The 17,615-nt window shown below is 48.6% G+C and overlaps 1 protein-coding gene and 1 long non-coding RNA gene across 7 annotated transcripts in view; one reads left to right on the top strand and one right to left on the bottom strand.

Annotated features, from left to right (window-relative positions):
* The window catches only part of LOC135903946 (uncharacterized), a 219,286-nt gene extending 212,099 nt beyond the window's left edge, over nt 1-7,187 (bottom strand). Inside the window, exon 1 of the long non-coding RNA XR_010564966.1 lies at nt 7,017-7,187. This is a non-coding gene — a long non-coding RNA (uncharacterized lncRNA). The remainder of the gene's footprint in view (nt 1-7,016) is intronic.
* Nucleotides 1-17,615, top strand: part of Vav (Vav guanine nucleotide exchange factor) — a 271,587-nt gene that overhangs the window by 121,175 nt on the left and 132,797 nt on the right. For 3 of the 6 annotated variants that reach the window (XM_065434440.1, XM_065434441.1, XM_065434439.1), the window contains exons 2-3: nt 11,378-11,494; nt 12,860-12,918. In XM_065434440.1, coding sequence (XP_065290512.1) covers nt 11,378-11,494; nt 12,860-12,918 — 176 coding nt within the window. Of the gene's footprint in view, nt 1-11,377; nt 11,495-12,859; nt 12,919-15,882; nt 17,277-17,615 lie in introns of those variants that run through there. The other 3 variants (XM_065434442.1, XM_065434445.1, XM_065434443.1) reach the window with 3 other exon arrangements.

Raw genomic sequence — 17,615 nt, 5'->3', positions numbered from 1 at the left:
GTTTGCATTACGTCGCACCTCTTTGAGGCCTCGGATGCATGGTTTAAACCGCGTTCACCACATTGCAAAGCGTTGTTCAGGAGCTATCGGCGCGCGTCCTGCCCCTTCGAGGAGCGAAGTACAACTGACGGTGGTCCGGAGCGGACCACCGCCTATGCAACACCATGGGCCCTGTAACATAAGGCTATTCCAATCTGTTTTTATTCCAATCTCCAGGCGTCAAATTTAGATAACAATCGATCGACGCAAGCATCGGGCGGTAACCCGAAGCGTTGTTTGAAAAGCCCCATCAGACGCGCTTCTCGCTTATAGGATGTCGCTTTTTTTTTTTGCTTTAAAAGCGAATAGCGTTGCCCACATTGAGCAGATTTTCTTATTGAATAGGCTGACAAGAAGCGATAAGCACACTTAAGGGGAGAGAGTTTCAATGGGGCCGAGCCAGCACAATGAAAGCAGATAACCTGATGAAGAGGGTGGTGCCAGTGTCTGCGATTCATCCGTTTCCCCTTACTTAGCTTGCGGCTGCTGGTCGAAAATCGCGGCGGTTTGAAACGGAACGATAAAAATGCCGCCAGAACGGATCCTCAGCACTCTATAAAAAATGTGCACCCTTTGGGGCTTATCTTGTACCACAACGCTAATCGTCATCTGTCTTGTCCGCATTTCCTTTCTTTAACGCTGCGAACCTGGAACTTCCAAGCTACGAACGGCATGCGCGTTATCAGAGTGACACAGCATTCTCGATAGGAAAGTAGCAAGCGCCGAGTTTTCAAGAAAGGAAACGCAAACAAGGCAGATGACGATTATCGTTATGCGACAAACATACACCCCAAAGGGTACATAGCTACGACCGCGTTAAGAGTGAGAAAAGAGTTGGCAAATTGATGTTGTATATGTGCCGAAAGGACTCGATAACGCTATACTGCCACGGAAAAATGTTTATAATACGCAAATAAGTCCATGCTCCCCGGCCGCTCCGAATAGCTATAGTGCCGGAGCAATCGGCCGGCAGCACTCTTTTTTTTTTTAATTGAAATTAAAAGAAAAGACAGGAGACGTAGTCAACTTATAATGGGGACGGCTAGCCCTTTTCGCGCAGCGGAATCAACAATATAAAAAATATAAGAAAATGAAAAGAAGCCACGTCAGAGAGTCAGAAATCCACAGCACACAGTCCTATACACCCATGAACACATAAATACGAAAGGCAAATGCAAGTTGCACCACAATGACTGTAAACAGAGTCACAAACACACAAACGGCCTTGATGTATAGACTGAGATAAACATATAAACAGATGAAGAATGACACAAAGTTAAAATAATGCACGCAAAGAATAAAAAAGAAGTATAACACGTAATATACAAGCGCTAATAATTACAAATAATAGAAGCAAGGTATGGTAACACCCTGTGACTATTCAATGCAATATCGAATACTTATTAAGGATGCCTATCTCTTCTTAAAAATATTCAATTGCGTTAAATGCTTTTCGCTGTGTTACTTTCGATGGCGATGGGCCGAGTAATTTTGCGAATGAGAAAGGTCGGCGAGGGATCAATTGAGTCTGTAGCTCTTGTTCTAGCTGCCGTCCTTGCGTCGCGTCTCTGGGATATTCGAGGAGGAGGTGGCGAACATCCTCATCGTCGTGGCCACTGGAGCAAGCCGGGGAAGAAGCCCGTTTTATGCGATATAGGAAATGTTTGGCGTATGCTGTCCCAAGGCGCAGTCGGTGAATTAGTGTTTCGGTACTTTTCGAAAGTTCTACATCCAGCTGGTATTTGAGTTGAGGGTCCACTTCGTACAGAATTGACTCCTTAGTATTTTCATTAAGCCAGGTTGACATACACAAGTCCTTCTTTAGTACTCTCAATATGCGTTTCGTGTTCTATTTTATATGTAGTAGAGGGATGAGTTGAATTTCTGCATCTTTATGGGCCGATTTTGCCAACGAGTCCGCTAATTCTTTGCCTGCTATACCAGCATGTCCCGGGCCCCACTGTAATATCACTTCATTTTTCCTTTCATTGGCCTGAGTTAAACTGCTCACTACTGCGTATGTTATTCGGGCGTATGGTTGGCTGTTATCAATATATTAAAGACATGCTAAAGCCGATAAGGAGTCCGTGAAAATTACCTGTCGTATATGTCTCGATAAAATAAGTGGCTTTGAGAATCGCCACTAATTCCGCTATTGTTGGTGACGACGTGCTTCCTGGCCGACACTTTGTTCTCCGCCTGTAAGAATAGTAGGACATAAGCTGCAGTCGCAATATCTTTGATTACAGAACCGTCCGTGTAGACGGATACTTGTCAAATGGCTGATGTAAAGCTAAGTGTTTTGCTGCGTGTGCGGAAACGTCGCTTTTATTTTTAAGACCTTCGATTGACGTTTCGATTTTCGGCGCCTGCAGAAGTCATAGTGTGTAGCAGAGATCTGAGTGCCAAAAAAAAAAAAAAAAACTGATCGTGGAAGTCGTGATTTACGCTCCTGATCGATCCCATTCACTATGATCGCTTATTATTTTTTTTTAACACTAGTAGTAGGGGGAACACATTACGCTTGCATTTTAGTCATGACACATCAGCCGGCTTGTTTTGTTCGATGATCCGTGCTTATAAATACCGGTATCACACATTCACTTTCGATCGAAATTCTCGACTGCGATTGGCTCTCTTTCGCAGCTTGCACTAATCAGCCAATCGCGATCAAGAAATTCGATCCCGATCCGAAGTGCGCAGTTTGACGCCCGTATAAGGCATGGCACGTTACTCTTCACCACACTTACTGGATCACTATTTTTGACGATACAACAAAAAAGACGGGCGGGTGCTTTAACGTTATAATAGAAAAGGCTGCGGTACGCGTTGTACTGCAACATTACCACGTACAAAGCATTGAATTGAAAAATGAAATCTTGCAGTATTACGTACCACAATCGCGATTTGATTCTGAATCACGTCGCAGTGGGAGACTCCCGAAATAACTTTGATCACCTGGGGTGAACTAACGTTCTCACAAGTATGAAAACACAAGCATTTTTGCCCCATTGAATGGGGCTGCAGCGGCCGCAATCGAACCCGTGACTTCGAACTCAACAGCGCAACGCCATAGCCACTAAGCTACCGCGGCGGGTAAACGGGCGAGCATGAGATTGCAGGAACCCGCGACCCTGTTTTAAACGGCTTGTTGCAGTTAAATTCAAGTGGTTGCTTGCCCAGACTGCAATCTTGCTTGTCCAGCTTGCCCAATTTACAATCATGATGAATAGGCCAGGCCGGAAACTGTTGACCTTAAACCGATGACATGTCCCACACCTTGGGCGCCCGACCGAGGGAGTGTGCAACACGTTACACAGGCACCCCGGGCACCACGCCTGCGCTGCACCGGCACCGCACTAACGGGTTTTTTGACACCGGTGCCATGCACCACATGTGAACCAAACATTCAGCTGAGAGAGCCGTATGAACACCGAAGTGCTCACCGAAGACTTGTACCTATATCCTCGGAGCCGCTGGCGTACCACTCCTACCTTCGTGCACGCTTCTACGCAGCAGTCGATGGCAAACCTACGCGTCAGCGATGCTGCCGTTATCCGGAATGATTGTGGCACGGACAGGATATAAATACATCCCATCTTTCATCCACTACCCCCTTGACAAAAACGCGTCTCATTATCACGCAACAGCAAACACACACGTGCTTGGAGCAGAACACCCGGACAACGCGCACACGGAGACCACAAAAATCTGCAATATGGCAACAAAGCAAACGCCATAAAAGATATACTGATGTTGCCTGTTCCTTTTTTAGATACCTATGGGGTAAACTGTTTAAAAATCGCTTTTCTGACAAGAACGCCAGTAACTTTTTTAGAGAGCGCAGCTCTTAGGCGCCCGTCCCTGCGTTAAGGGTCGGCGTCTCGGCGTAACCGTGCGAACGAGTACAGCGAAGGATGAACGAGCAAACGCGGAGCGCAGCGCTGGATATAAGACGGTGATGGCGAAGAGAGCGGGGGAGGAGGGCATAGCGGAACGAAGGAGGTTAAACTGCTGGAGTGAAGGGAGCGCCCGTCAGGTGAAGCCGCCGCGTCGCCATCTTGCGGGAGGCAAAAACACGCCAGTCGCTGCTGCTTGTGTGTTTCGTCGTATCTCGCCGCGCACGGTGCTGTGCGGACCCCAAAATGTGCTAGCGCGCTCGGGTGTTTTCAGGAAAGTTGACGCACAAGCAGTGGACATGTTAACCTTGTCCTTCTCGTTTAAATAAGGTTGCAGGTTAGCATTGCCTTGCTCTAGAATAAAGGAAAATTTTATATATTAGGCTAAAAGGAAACGGCCGCCACCAAAGTTCGAGAACCTCCATGCAATGAAGATGCTAAAGTGACGCCTGATGATAATGAATATAATAAAGAATACTTATGTTTGTTGCGTGTACTGCTATTTCTCATGCAACATTTTCAATTTTTAATGCTTTTTGTTCTGACAGCTTTCATGATTGATCAATTTCTACTCTGCACTAAAGAAGGTGAAAAAACGTTAATTAGTTCGCGAATTCTTTTTTTTTCTACGTTTCGGTTGCTGCATATTGATGCCGATAGTATTCGGATATCTGCTATCCGGAGGCCTGCAATATGGCTCGCCTCATAGCCCACAGTGTAGCATTAGAACCTGAAAATCGGTTAAGCAATTAAAAACTGCCGGAAATGTCGGCGAATAGCGCTGCGAAGTTATTAACAGGCTGCTTCTTGCCCCCCGCAAGATGGCCGCCGCCGGCTTCAGCCGAGCCCATAGGCCAGTGTATAACCATGCCTTCCTGTATATGACCATGCCGGCACGACAAAAGAACACAGAAACTTTCAAATGAGCTTGACGAAGAGGGTACCATTCTCGAAACTGTTGGCGAAATAAGTGTTAAGTTTTAGTTTATTACAACGCCCCCCCCCCCCCCATCATTTCCTCAAATAAAAATTGGTCTATTAATCTCCAGCCTTCTCCTGATATATTAGTCTGTATGTGTGTGCCAATGTCCACGCGTCAATGTGTGTAACTGCCCCCATACTGTAGTGCCCAGAATTCTAGGCACTATACCCATACTATGATTGAACTTGCTCAGCCAATGGGCGTGCCGCAGTGATATGCCCCAAAAGCGATCGATCGCGCGTGGGGCTCGTGCATGCAGCGCTCAGCCGTAGGGGTGGTAATATAGATTAACTATTAATCGAATAAAAGTATCCCGCACAACGATTAATCGTCATCGATGTTCACCTTCCATTTAATCGACTTGATCGATTTGACATGTTCGATTAATCGAAAGATTAATACGTGGATTTGAGGAGAGACCTGAGAGACCTGAATCGATTTCTAGAGTTTGACAGGAGTGGTGTGAGAATTTTGAAATCGCACTAGAATAGCAGAGAACGAGCAGCGACTGTGCGTCTGTGGTATAGAGTGATTGTCGACTGTTTTTGCGAGTCCCGAGGGATGCCAAGCCGAGCGCTACCTGGATGGATGAATGTTATGAGCGTCCCCTTTGGAACGGGGTGGTGGGTTGCGCCACCAAGCTCTTGGTATTATACTACCTAATGTCCTACCCAAGTTAAGAAAGAAAAAAAAAACACCATGAACTCCCACAACCACATTTTCTGACCCCCTATTGCGAACTTTGCTTTTGTACGTCTCCGTTTTTTATAGTTTCCCTACTTTTCTTCCACCAATCTTTCAATTGCCTCTTACTAATCTCTATTGCGGACATGTCTACGTTTTCCCTGCTCTCGCTGAACCCAGGGGCTTCAAGGAGTCCAGTGGTGCCTAAATCGACCGCTGGGCAGATGTCTTCACACTGTAATAAAGCATGCCCCATCGTTTCCCTAGCTTTACCGCAGAAAGCACATGCTTCTTCTTCCTTCTAATATCTCGCTTTATAGGTGCGTGTTCTAAGGCATGCTGATCTCGCTTCGAAAAGTAATGAGCCTCCCTTTGAGTTATCATAAATTGTTTCTTTCCTGAATTCGTATTTTCCTCTTAAGTAGTTACTCATGGCAGGTTTCTTTTCCATTGACGCCACCCATGAGATTATTTAAGCCTCTCTGACTTTCCGCTTGACGTTCTTTGTTGCTGTGTTGCTCACCCTACAGGCCGCATACTTGCTGGTAAGCTTCCTAGTTCTTTTCCTCCACTGTGAATCAATGTAATTTTTCCTGTACCGGTATCTCAACACTCACCCAGCCCATTTACTTTCTTCCATGTTCCTCAGTCGTTCTTCATAATCAATGAAGAACGACGAATGAAGTGGGGTAAAGATGTGGGTCAGTTGGTGAGACATTGTGGAATAAAACCGCTACAGACACGGGACGGATGGAGACGACAACACAGGGCAGTACTTGAAACGGAATTTTTATTGAAAAACAGCATGGCTTTTATAGAGGATGGCACGTGTAGCCCGACGACCAATAGTAACCAGGATGAAGTAAAGACCAACAAAAAAGTTTAACATAGCAGAACTTTCTCGTAAGATTAAAAACGGCCGCGTACACGTGGACGTTTCATTTGCGTTGCTCACTTTCAGCTTTTTCGCTTCCACGTGTATGCGGTCGCTTCTAATCTTACGAGAAAGTTCTGCTATGTAAAACTTTTTTGTTGGTCTTTACTTCATCCTGGTTACTATTGGTCGTCGGGCTACACGTGCCATCCTCTATAAAAGTCATGCTGTTTTTCAATAAAAATTCCGTTTCAAGTACCGCCCTGTGTTGTCGTCTCCATCCGTCCCGTGTCTGTAGCGGTTTTATTCCACAATGTCTGTATTTAGTCTTTAACAAATTAAAGATTATTCTTTATCAAACTTTATACATTGGTACTTATAACCTGGTTCCACCTCTTGAACATTAAAATAGGTTCCTACAGAAGTACATAACCGTATTTTAACCTTTTTAAAGTGTCTGGCAAGAACTTCGATTACTCAATTGATCGATGAAAGACCCTGCATTGAAAGCGATTAATCGAATAAAAAGATTATTTACCGATCATCCCTGCTCAGCCGGCCATGCATGTGCCGCTGTCTCGTTGCCGCTGCGGTGCGAGCCACGCCAACGTATCGCCAGCCAGCCAGCGCGGGGGCCGGAAATCCGGTTTGTGTCCGATTCCGTCGACGGAGACTGTTTTCACTGCTTATCGAACGCCATTGCACGAGGGTCGCCTCGTTCGCCGCCGCGTATGCTCCGGTTCCGCATTTGGTAGTCCGCCGGACACCTGCAGCGGGTGTATATCCCGATCGGTTGGCGCGGAAGCCTGCAAAAAGAAAGTTAAAGGGACACTAAAGGGAAACAATAAATCGGTTTAGACTAATAAAGCATTGTTTGAGAAACCTGCAAGCAGTCATTTCAAGAAAATAGGTTGAATATTAGATGAGAAAATGAAGGTCCAAGTATCAGTATTTGAATTTCGCGCCGAAACGCCAGCGCCGGTACGTTAGCGTGACGTCTGGGATTCCAAAGTTTGTTTTCGCATTTGGGCCGCGTTGGCTGAATAAAGGTTCCCGAAACTTGGCATGTTTATTATTTGGTTCCTTTAAAACACAATGTAGTCAATCTGTACCGCTATATATTATTAGTAGGCCCTAGAAGATGCCATCAAAATCCAAGACGTCACAGCCCCCAGGTGCGGGAACTCAAGTAGGCGTCGCCACCCGCATTTCGTTCTTGCGCTTTTTCTGGCTTACCAAACGTCTTATCGTTGTAATAGTGGTGTTTTTGGTGTTGTAGAGCGGTGATTTACTGATGCAGAAGAAATCACTTTTCACTTTAGTGTCCCTTTAAGCAAGCATAAATAAATAAAGAACGTTTTTTCTCGAATTTTGTCTCTCGTTTGCTCCCGTTGTACAAACGCTGTAATACCCAACTAACATTTCCATTTAATACTAAAGGAGCGGCCCCTTACAGGTGCCTTCTCTATATATCGTGTGATTAACTTATGTGAAAGTAACCTCTACTGCATTTTCTGCTCTCGTTCTACTTATGAATTGCGCAGCCTAGTGGCTTTCTTTCCTCCGTCACACTGAGTTGATCGGCGTTTATTGAAACACTCGTGTTGACAACGTAAAAGATGATCGAGCTCAACGATTGGCGACCAAGCATTCCAGACACAAGCACGCCTGTTGCAACGTCACCACCACCACCACCACCACTAAATGTCTATGCAAAATGAGTGTTGAAAGTGTGCTGATATCGGTTTCTCCCTCGCTGGGATTTATGCGGTCAACCCTGCGCCTTCTGCGTAACGGACGTTCCCTTTCCCGTGCGTTTACGTATGCAAATCTGCTCTCTCTCACTCGAGAAAGAATTTTTCAAGACGCGTCGCAGTCGTATTCGATAAGGTCAAACACTTCGCAGTAGGCAGTGACGCTGGCAGGCGCTATACTTGCAGGCATGGAATCGAGTTCCGGCAGTGACATCTGCGCCACCTCAAGGAACCGAATAATTTTGTTCCAATTTACTGTTGTTCCCTTTACTGAGAAAGGTGTGCAGAGGTACAGCCCTGTATATCGTACGCCCTCTTAACACTGTTAGATATGTTAATCATAAAGAAGTGAATGTATAGCTCATTTGTCCCCTTGGTTTGGGCCGGTCGTCGGCTTTCTGATTGACTTCGCTAGTTTCGGTGCCTAGGAGGCGCCAGCGACGTATCAAAACAGAAGCATAGCTCCTACAGTCGATGGGTGAACGACGCGTGGTCGTGCAGGGGGAGTCTCGAAAGGCGTGCTGTAAGGCGTCTGATGTTTAGCTTGTCCTTTGGTCGTCTATTAGGCAAATGGTAGTGGCGCGAAGCTGTCCAGGCCTGTACATGCTATGTGTTAAAATCTATCAAATGTTTGCTTGCTTCAGTCGTTGCCACCGCTCTTAAAAGAGGGCTGTCTGGATGGAAGACAGATCTCGCAAAAGATATTGTTCAGATCCTGCTTCTTTCTGCAAAATTCCTTTAGTGCTTACTTCTGTGGTTACATTTACAGAGAGTTGCGAAAATTTTGGTTCCAATTAACGAAACTGTTTTTCTTTTTGCATTATCCAAATACAAAAACAACCTTGCAATTTAGAGGCTGTTCCGTTTAAGCGGCAATGTCGTTTAATCCATTTTCGTTTACAGAGATCGTGCTGCAATTCCGAAACTTGAGCGAGCGTGAGCAGCGTTAGCTGCGGCGTGCGCTTTAGAGTTTGGTGCAGTATGTTTCTTCTTCTTCTTCTTCTTTCGCTAAATAAAGAGCCACACAAGCCGAAAACAAGAGAGTCATACACATTTAGAGGAGCCCACTCACTTTCATATTGACTCATCGACCGCAAAATCAATATTTATTTAATTACGTAAGCAGAAAGGAGGAAATACTGACGCGTACTTTTCGCCAGCTGCAAACAACATACAGTAAATTTAATCCACGCAGAAAGCTCCACAGAACAAACCGCGTGGGACATGCTAGCTGGGACACCGCGTAAGCGTGAGACGCAGCTCGAAGCCTCCTGTACAGCGACTTGACTGCTGTTAGCAGTGACGCTCCGTTGCTGCGATGGATGTCGCAAGGCGGATGGAATTACTTTTATACGGCCCGTCACGACTGCCCCGCGACTTGTCGCTCATCGCACGAGGCAGTAGAATCCTCTTCGCGCTTGAGATCGTTCCCGAGCGCTTTCGTTGCTTTATCGCCGTACTGCAACGCCGCTGCCCGACACTGGCTCGCAATTTACTTTTTTTTTAATTTTATTTTTCATCAGCGCTCAACTTTATTCGCCAGGCGGGTCGAATGTGGGCAGAGATTTTCGCTCGCCCGCTACACCAGTCGCTCGCCGGACCGCCGTGACGTGGAGTAACGCTCCATCACAGAGGTTAGAACGACTGCGCAACTGTGTGTGTTGAAAGAGCAAGTCACCGCCCCGCGCGTAGCTGGCGAGCGTGTGTGTGCGCATGTGTTCTTCGCCCGAGTCGCGGTGGGATCGGCGAGCTGCCTTGCCACATTTTTTTTTATGCGAGTCGGACCAGAGAGAGGAGCAGCAGTCGGCTCGCGCCGTCACGTAGCGCGGTCGGCTGTGGCTGCTGCCGCATTGCCAGAATCCCGGCGCTGCGTGCGCTTCACGGTGCGCAGTCTCGCGGAACTGGACGCCGAGACGAGGACGATCCGCTTCGAATCCGCCTGATCGTTTAGCGCGGACGCGAAACGTGGAGCACGGTTCTCCCTTTGTTCGCGCGCTTGTCTCGCGCCAGTGCGCGACGAAGCGGCGCTAAAAATGTCCGGCACGCCGCCGCCGCCGTACCACGCGCCGTTTGTGGCGAGACAGCCTGACACCTTTTCAGAACGCTCGCATCCAGCACCCCCCTTATTTCTTTGACAAAGCTTTCAACACAACACGGCGCCGAAACAGCAGGAGGGGAGCGGAAGGGACGCGCTTGAGGAAGGAAGAGGGGAGTTGTCGTACAAGGCTCTCGCATTTTGATTATCGTTTGTTTTCTTCCTCAGCTTCGGTTTACTTCCGATTTTTTTATTTGCGACCCGATTTCTCTCTTTAATTAAAGGTTGGACGTTCTCCTTCCCTGTCGCACAGTCGACATCGCGACTTAAGTGTGTCACACGGAAATGAACTCTTGCTTTCGCGGGATTTTCTTGCCTGCGAATAACATGAATAAGCCAGTCGCTCGCTCCTCCGATAGCAGCTATTTCACAATTCTTAAGAACGAACACGATGCATGGCACTTGCTTATAGTTCTTAAGTTTAATTAACTTGTCGGCTAACCAAAAACAATGGGAGAGCCGGCTGACGTGCAAACTGTGGCACGCGCTTTTATACGTCAGGTTAATAGCAATTATGTAAGTGTCGTGTGTGTCCTTTCAAGCCGTACAACAAACAGCGCAGCGAAAACTTCTGACGCCGTATATGTACGATCAAAAGCGTTTATTAGTCACCGCGGTGTTTGGGACCGAGCGTTATCGCAGGGCACAGACTCTCAGTACGAGCGGAATTCACGGGCAAAAGTGCTAGAAAAGGACGACCCGAAAAGGAGCTGAAGAGGACTACCCACTATATCGTTCCCCCAATCCTTCTCTACAGTTACCCCCGGGAACGAAAAGCGAGCCACCCGGCGACCTAACAGCTTGTCACTATGAGTGGGTCAAAGTAGATATTGAAGCTGTCGACGTTGATACTGTCTCGTCCACGACGGCGCATATCCGGAGGTGTGCGTTCGACGACGCGCATGGGAAAAAATAGAAGCTGTAAATGGTGTAGTGGTTCCTTCGTTTTATTGTCGAGGAACAGTGTGTTTTAGTTGCTGCGTCTTCCACACTCGTCGACAAGACTGTCGCAACATTCTTACAAGTATGCATTTTTTTTTTCTCACGCAGTTCCTCTGCCTGAAGAACATCAGGACATTTCTGCAGACCTGCAAGAATGTCTTCAACCTCAGCAACAGCGACCTTTTCGAGCCCAACATGCTGTTCGAGTATGGGGACTTCAGAAAGGTGCGTAGGCGTTGTCGCTGGTGGCTGCTGGCAGCGCAGACATCGCCAGCGTTGCGCGATTATTCGCCGTTCCGGGAAGTGCGTGGCGGAGTCCGCAGGGCCGCCATCTTTCGGCGAATAGCGCTTCGCGAGGGCGTAACGCGGCGGACGTCGGTGATAATCCACAATAAATATATTGAACATCATCATCACCGCGCAAATATCCATAGTAATGCACTACGTTTCATAGAGATAGATTTTATGGCTTTTCAATGGAAGCTAGGGAAGTTCACGCGGCCGCGGAACGTGGAAAATGCTATAGCATATACAGGGCGTCCCAGCTAACGTTAACCAAGCTCTTAAAAAGTCAAATATAGTATATAAGAGGACGCAACCAATATTATTCTGTTAGCAGGGACGAACCGCACCAGGCTAATTTTTTCTTAATTTCCTAATTGAAGTATCGATAATTTCATGACATGAGTGAACTGACTTTAATCGCTGAATCGAGGGCGCGAATTTCGATATAAAAGTAACAGTTGTGTTTTAAAACATCCGATTCAGTTGTTTTTAAGGGACTATATGTCTCGCGTAATTACTTTTTCCGCGTTATAACGAAAACGCGTGAAATCTGAAAATAGCCGCACGATTACGCGTCCGTGCGCCACGACACCAGCGGTCCCTGGCGTTACTCGGAAGAATTAACTCTGCTCAATCGTGGCCCCCGCGATGAGCTCTGGCAGCGCCGGAGCTGATCGCAGAGGCCATGGGTCAATCAGTGCGTTTGCCCTCCTCCTCAATGCCGCTCCGTACTGCATTGGCTTCGCGTTTTCGCAGTGACCAACGCCAATACCGATGCCTCGCCACTTTCACGTGGCCGCCGAACCAGGCATCGAGCAGGGTTAATTCTTCCGAGTACACGTTACGCAATTTATTTGTGGTATTGCTGTTTACGTTGTACGTCTCCTTCGCGCATCCGGCAATCTGCCCAAACCGCCTTCGTTTGCCTGAATTCCGGACACCCTAGGTAAACGACTGCTATAGTAACGACGCTAGGTAACGACTGAGTGCTAGGTAACGACTTTCGTAATAACCTTCTTCCTCTCTCCCTATATTGACTCGATTGTCCAGTGCAGTTACCAATCCGAGCTGTGAGCGTATAGAAAGCAGGAATTCTGACTTGTATGTATTCTGCAATGAATCGGTTTTGGTTGAAGATGTTATGTCAGTCTTATGAACTGGCCTTCGTTATAAAGTAGCCAGAGAAAGGAAAACCAAAATACAACGGATGCATGTACTGTTGAGCCCGTTTGTGGTAGGAAAGTTGTTCCACAATTTTCTCGAGATCTCATGGTCTGAGTACCATTTGTTGAAACCTCGACGCAGGTGCTACACACGCTGGCGGTGCTATCGAGATCACCAAAGGCTGAAGAATCCGGTGTGAGGTGAGTAATGTCCCTCTGATCCCTCTCTGCGTTTCTCATCTAAAGGACGGTGTAGCCTATAGTATATTGACTAACGACGTCAGCGGTGTAGGATTAAAGGATCCTTTCTGCCGAATGCGACCTTCAATCCTTCACTGTTTTACCAACCGGCTGTGCAACAAGTTCGCGCTTAATTTTTTTTAACGCAATTTGTGTTACCGGTTTCATCTTGACTGGAATGTCGAATGAAATTTGGACTTTGATTTTACTTTAGAGCTACAAATAAATCGCGCATTACCGTTGGACGAGAGCCGAACGGTAGGGCAGAACGTGTACTAAGCAGGAAGCACTGCGGCGCGTGCGGGGTAATTAAGGCTGCTTTGGTGATTATCGAGTGAGGTTCTCGTGAAATATGGGCTTATAGCAAAAGTCAGTAGTTATTTCATCGGTTGCCCGGTGTTGTGTGGATCAAGCACGCATTCGTATTATGTTTATCGTGACAGTAGACCTTTGGGCCCCGGGTGCCAGACGACCTAGCTACGCCACTGGATTCATGTGTGGGTTAGTCATGTCTTGTGCCGCACAGTAACGAATTTAGCTTCTTCGGAGATCGTTTCTGTGTACACCTTGGTGGCTGCGCTTCATTCTTGTCTCTGTGCGCACGTGCTGTATACGCGTATATATAGTATGCTGGAATTAGTTGGAAGTGTGCGCCTGCCCATGTGGGGTTCTCTCGTCCTTGTTCTCTCGCTGTGCCTCAATATACTGATTGAAGAAAAACGTAATGTTTGAAACATTGGTTTATGCCTACTGGCCACAGTGGTTCCGCTCGATAAGAGCATATGAAACCAAAGCTGCTAAATACGTAAGCCGAGTGACCAAGTCAAAGTGTGGCTGTTGGCGCTTGTAGCCAGAGCTGCGCGCGCCTAACCCCTGGCGGCCGCCACATCCTATAGCTGCGCGCGGCGCAGGCGCGCATACTTACTGCGCCGCATCGCTCCGTGCCCGTCGCTATTCCGCAGAGCCTGAAAACCCGGCGAAGCCTTACGAAGCGGCATCCACGCCTTCCGTGCTGCAAGCGTCGTGGAGCTGTCGTCGCCGTATTGCGAGAAATAGCGCAAATAAAACACGTGCTGAGGTGTACCTCCCGAGTACGTGTTTTATTTGCGCTGTGTATTCCTCGCAATATGTATCAACAATGCCGAGCCCATGACGTTCTCTCGTCAGTCTTTCACACCGTCGACTGTTTTTCGCTTCATCCTTTTTCATCCGGTACCGTTACCTGCAACTGGTTTCGGGTCGCTTCGCGATTCCCGGCGCCGTTTGCGCAACCCACACGTCTCGCCCCTCGGCAACTCCACTCGGGTTCCACTCCAACGGCTACGCGCACCTCGACGCCGCCGTACGATGACAGGCCGCGGAGCTCCCGGCGGAATTGCGGAGGTGTATGCCTCCGCGTGTTACACCTCCAGCTGCCGTTTTGTATCGGCGCTTTCGCCGAGCGCGCGCATTGCGTTTACATCACATGTTCCGTACGCGCTCCCGTAACCCCCGCCGTGGTTGCCTAGTGGCTATGGTGTTGGGCTGCTAAGCACGAGATCGCGGGATGGAATCCCGGCCACGGCGGCCGCATTTCGATGGAGGCGATAACACACGAGCACTTAGCTTTCGGTGCACATTAAAGAACCCCAAGTGGTCGAAATTTCCGGAGTCCCTCGCTACGGCGTGCCTAATAATCAGAAAGTGGTTTTGGCATGTAAAACCCCGTAATTTAATTTTTTTCGCGCTCCCCTCTTTGAAGATGCCGCATTGTTCGGAAGGCGTGAGTGATTATACCAGTGTCGTAATCGAAACCGTGGCTGTTGCTACAGATGGGGCTGGTTAGTAAGCATTCTATTTAGCACTTCCACATGAAGAGCTGTCGCTCTTGCGATGCGTCGGAAATGGTTCGCCCTCTTCGGTTGTAACCATGATCTTCATGTAGCTCCGTTCTTGCTGTTAGCTGTATATGTCGCTCCTATCAATTCTTTGTCCTAACGTCAACGCTGCATAATGGGGCATAATGGGGACGCATGTGATTTTATTACGTTTTTTAAAACGAAAATAAGAGATCTTGTCACCTTATAATGTCGGCTTCACCTTTTCACACGATAGCAATTAAAATAAATAAGAAGTCGAAACCTCAGTAGTCACGAAAGCCAAGAATCTAAAGAAACTCGGAGAGTGAACGAGTTTCCGATATAGTCCGAGACGCACTTGAGCACGTACGCACAAGGAGACGAAGACTAGTCGCACAATAGTCTATACTGAGTCCCGAAGAGTTAAACAGGCACGCGAGGCCGCGTTGCGATTCGAGATGAACAGGCCCGTAGGTAAGGAAAATACACAGATTAGTAATATGGGCGCATGATGACAACAGCCAAAAGGGGTCTGCATTACGCATGCCGCACATGTACAGATAGCGAAAGCCGGCTGCGCTTTGCCGCAAACATTGCTGTGTGCAGTGTCACAAAGCAATTTCCATAACTCAAAAATACATTGTCTCAAACTATGTGCAAGACACGTATGTCATTGATGCACGTATTACATGCTTAGTGCGTTGAGATGCTTTTCGATGGGGGCGAAATTCAGAAAGCTCGTGTGCTTTGATTTATGTGCACACCAAAGAACCCCATGTGGTTCAAATTAACCGGGAGTCCACCACTGTGCAAGGCGTACAACCCCGCAATTCTTGCTCTTTTTTTCTGCTGCAGTGCATGTTTTCGGTGGTCATGGGCCGAGCAGTTTCTGCGATTCTTCCGCGCAGACGTGGGCGCGGCTGCATTGGCCAGTATTTGGCATGCAGCACGATCGCATGATAGTACACGTGTGTGGCATCGTCAGACATGCGTCATGGCATATCCGTGTGGCAGGTGGAAGCGCATGCAAGTTTCCGCTGTTTGTCGGTCGAAGCAGTGTCTGTAAGCGCACCTTTTGTTATAGGACAGATGATATGAAACGTTTGCGATTTGTCCAATTTAGATCTGAAGCGAGTCCAAGATACGGCTATCACCCGTTAGGTCTGTCGCACGGAAGTGCGAAAAAAAGGTGCCGAATTTTTAGGTGCATTTCCTGCCATTTTTATTTCTCTGTTATTCTGTTTCCACACGTAGGCTAGCAAATCAGAAGATCGTCTGGTTGGCTTCCCTGCTATTTGTTCTTTCTGCGTTCTCTATATGTCGAATCATTTCAAGACTCTGGGACTTGGTCGATCTATTGTGTATTCCCGCAAGCTTGGTGCTGTGGCCGTATTTCCATCACTGCGGCTCCCTTCGTAACCTCGTCCGCGTCTGAGCCAACCGTTCACGTGCATGTATTTGTGCCAAGCCCTGCAGCGTGGCACGGTGAGCGACGTACGTCCCAACTCGCGAGTGCAGCTTAACACCGCCACAACGACATTGTACGCATGTGTTTGGTCGGTTCGCGAGTATTAGGCGCAGGTGTAAGGAATACGCAGCCAGTGCAGCGGAAAATGGCGATATTCTAGCCTTCGTCCCTGGCATCGCCGAGAGCGGCAGGACACCCTCTGATGAACCAGAGCTGGCGGTGTATGAGTGTACAGCTGCCTGTCGCGCCTCTGGGAATTCCACTCCCCGTTGATCGTACGCGCGAAGTACAGCGAAGGGACACGCGGCGCGCAAGAATAGCTCGCCGAGGGCACACTCCGTGGGACTCCCGCTGAGCCGGCGGCGCGTAGCAACCCGTTCCATTCGGCGCTCCTGAGCCCCAGGGCCGCAGTCGCGTGTGCCTTCCTCTCTCGGTTCAGCCGGGCACGTCACCGGACTTGGCCGCGCAGGCCCACTACGCGCGAGCCAGTGCTGCCTGATAACTAACTGTCTGCATGTGCGCTGCACGGATCCGCTCGATCACCGTCACCCACGTGCAGCATTTCCGTTGCTGCACTGCGCCGTCCTCGTTCGTTCTGCTTTCGCCTGCCAATGACGTTGCCGAATCGCCGGACCATGGGCTGGGTGAGCTGTGATGCGGCGCACGTCCAGCCTGGCGACTGTCTGCATCATCGGCCATTGCTGTTTGCGCTGAACTGCCCTTTCCTGAGCGGACGTTGCATCGTACAGGCTCAGTGAAAACCCAGCATGCCAGAAACTGCGCCGTGACAGTGAAAGTGCCTAGTGCAAGTCCACCGTCGCGAGCCCTGGCAGCTTCCGATCCACCAGCCTAACGGTCTTAGCGCGGCGTGGACCCCGCGCATGGAGTGGGCCGGTGACGTGAGCAGCCGTGGTGGTACCCACGACAGCTGCCATGAATCGCTACTCGACGGACTGTGCCGGTCTTGTTGGCGCTATGGCGCCCGTGATGTGCGAGTTGGCACTGCGAGTCAGGTAAATGCACGCCTACGCTGCTGCGTACCGTTTTGCGCGACGTTGGCTGCTGTAATATCGCTTGCGGAGACGCATGTCATCATGGTCTCGCCTTCTGTCTCGCGATTAGAGAAAACCTTTCATCTTTTTTACCGATGCTGCCTGCTAACGAGTAATTGTGCGCCTTCGCGGGGTTCGTATACCACGACCCACCGCGGGGCTATGGCATTCTGCTGTTGCAGCACGCGGTTGCAGCATCGAATCGCCAATTGCGACCGCTGCATGTTGATGGTATCGGGGTGCACGAACTCTCGTGTGTACTACTACATAGTTTGTGTAAGCGTACATTGAACAGCAAGT

Source organism: Dermacentor albipictus, chromosome 1 (assembly GCF_038994185.2).
Source record: "Dermacentor albipictus isolate Rhodes 1998 colony chromosome 1, USDA_Dalb.pri_finalv2, whole genome shotgun sequence".
NCBI lineage: Eukaryota > Metazoa > Arthropoda > Arachnida > Ixodida > Ixodidae > Dermacentor > Dermacentor albipictus.
The sequence above is the reverse complement of the archived record's forward strand: the minus strand, read 5'-3'. Positions and strand labels throughout refer to the sequence as shown.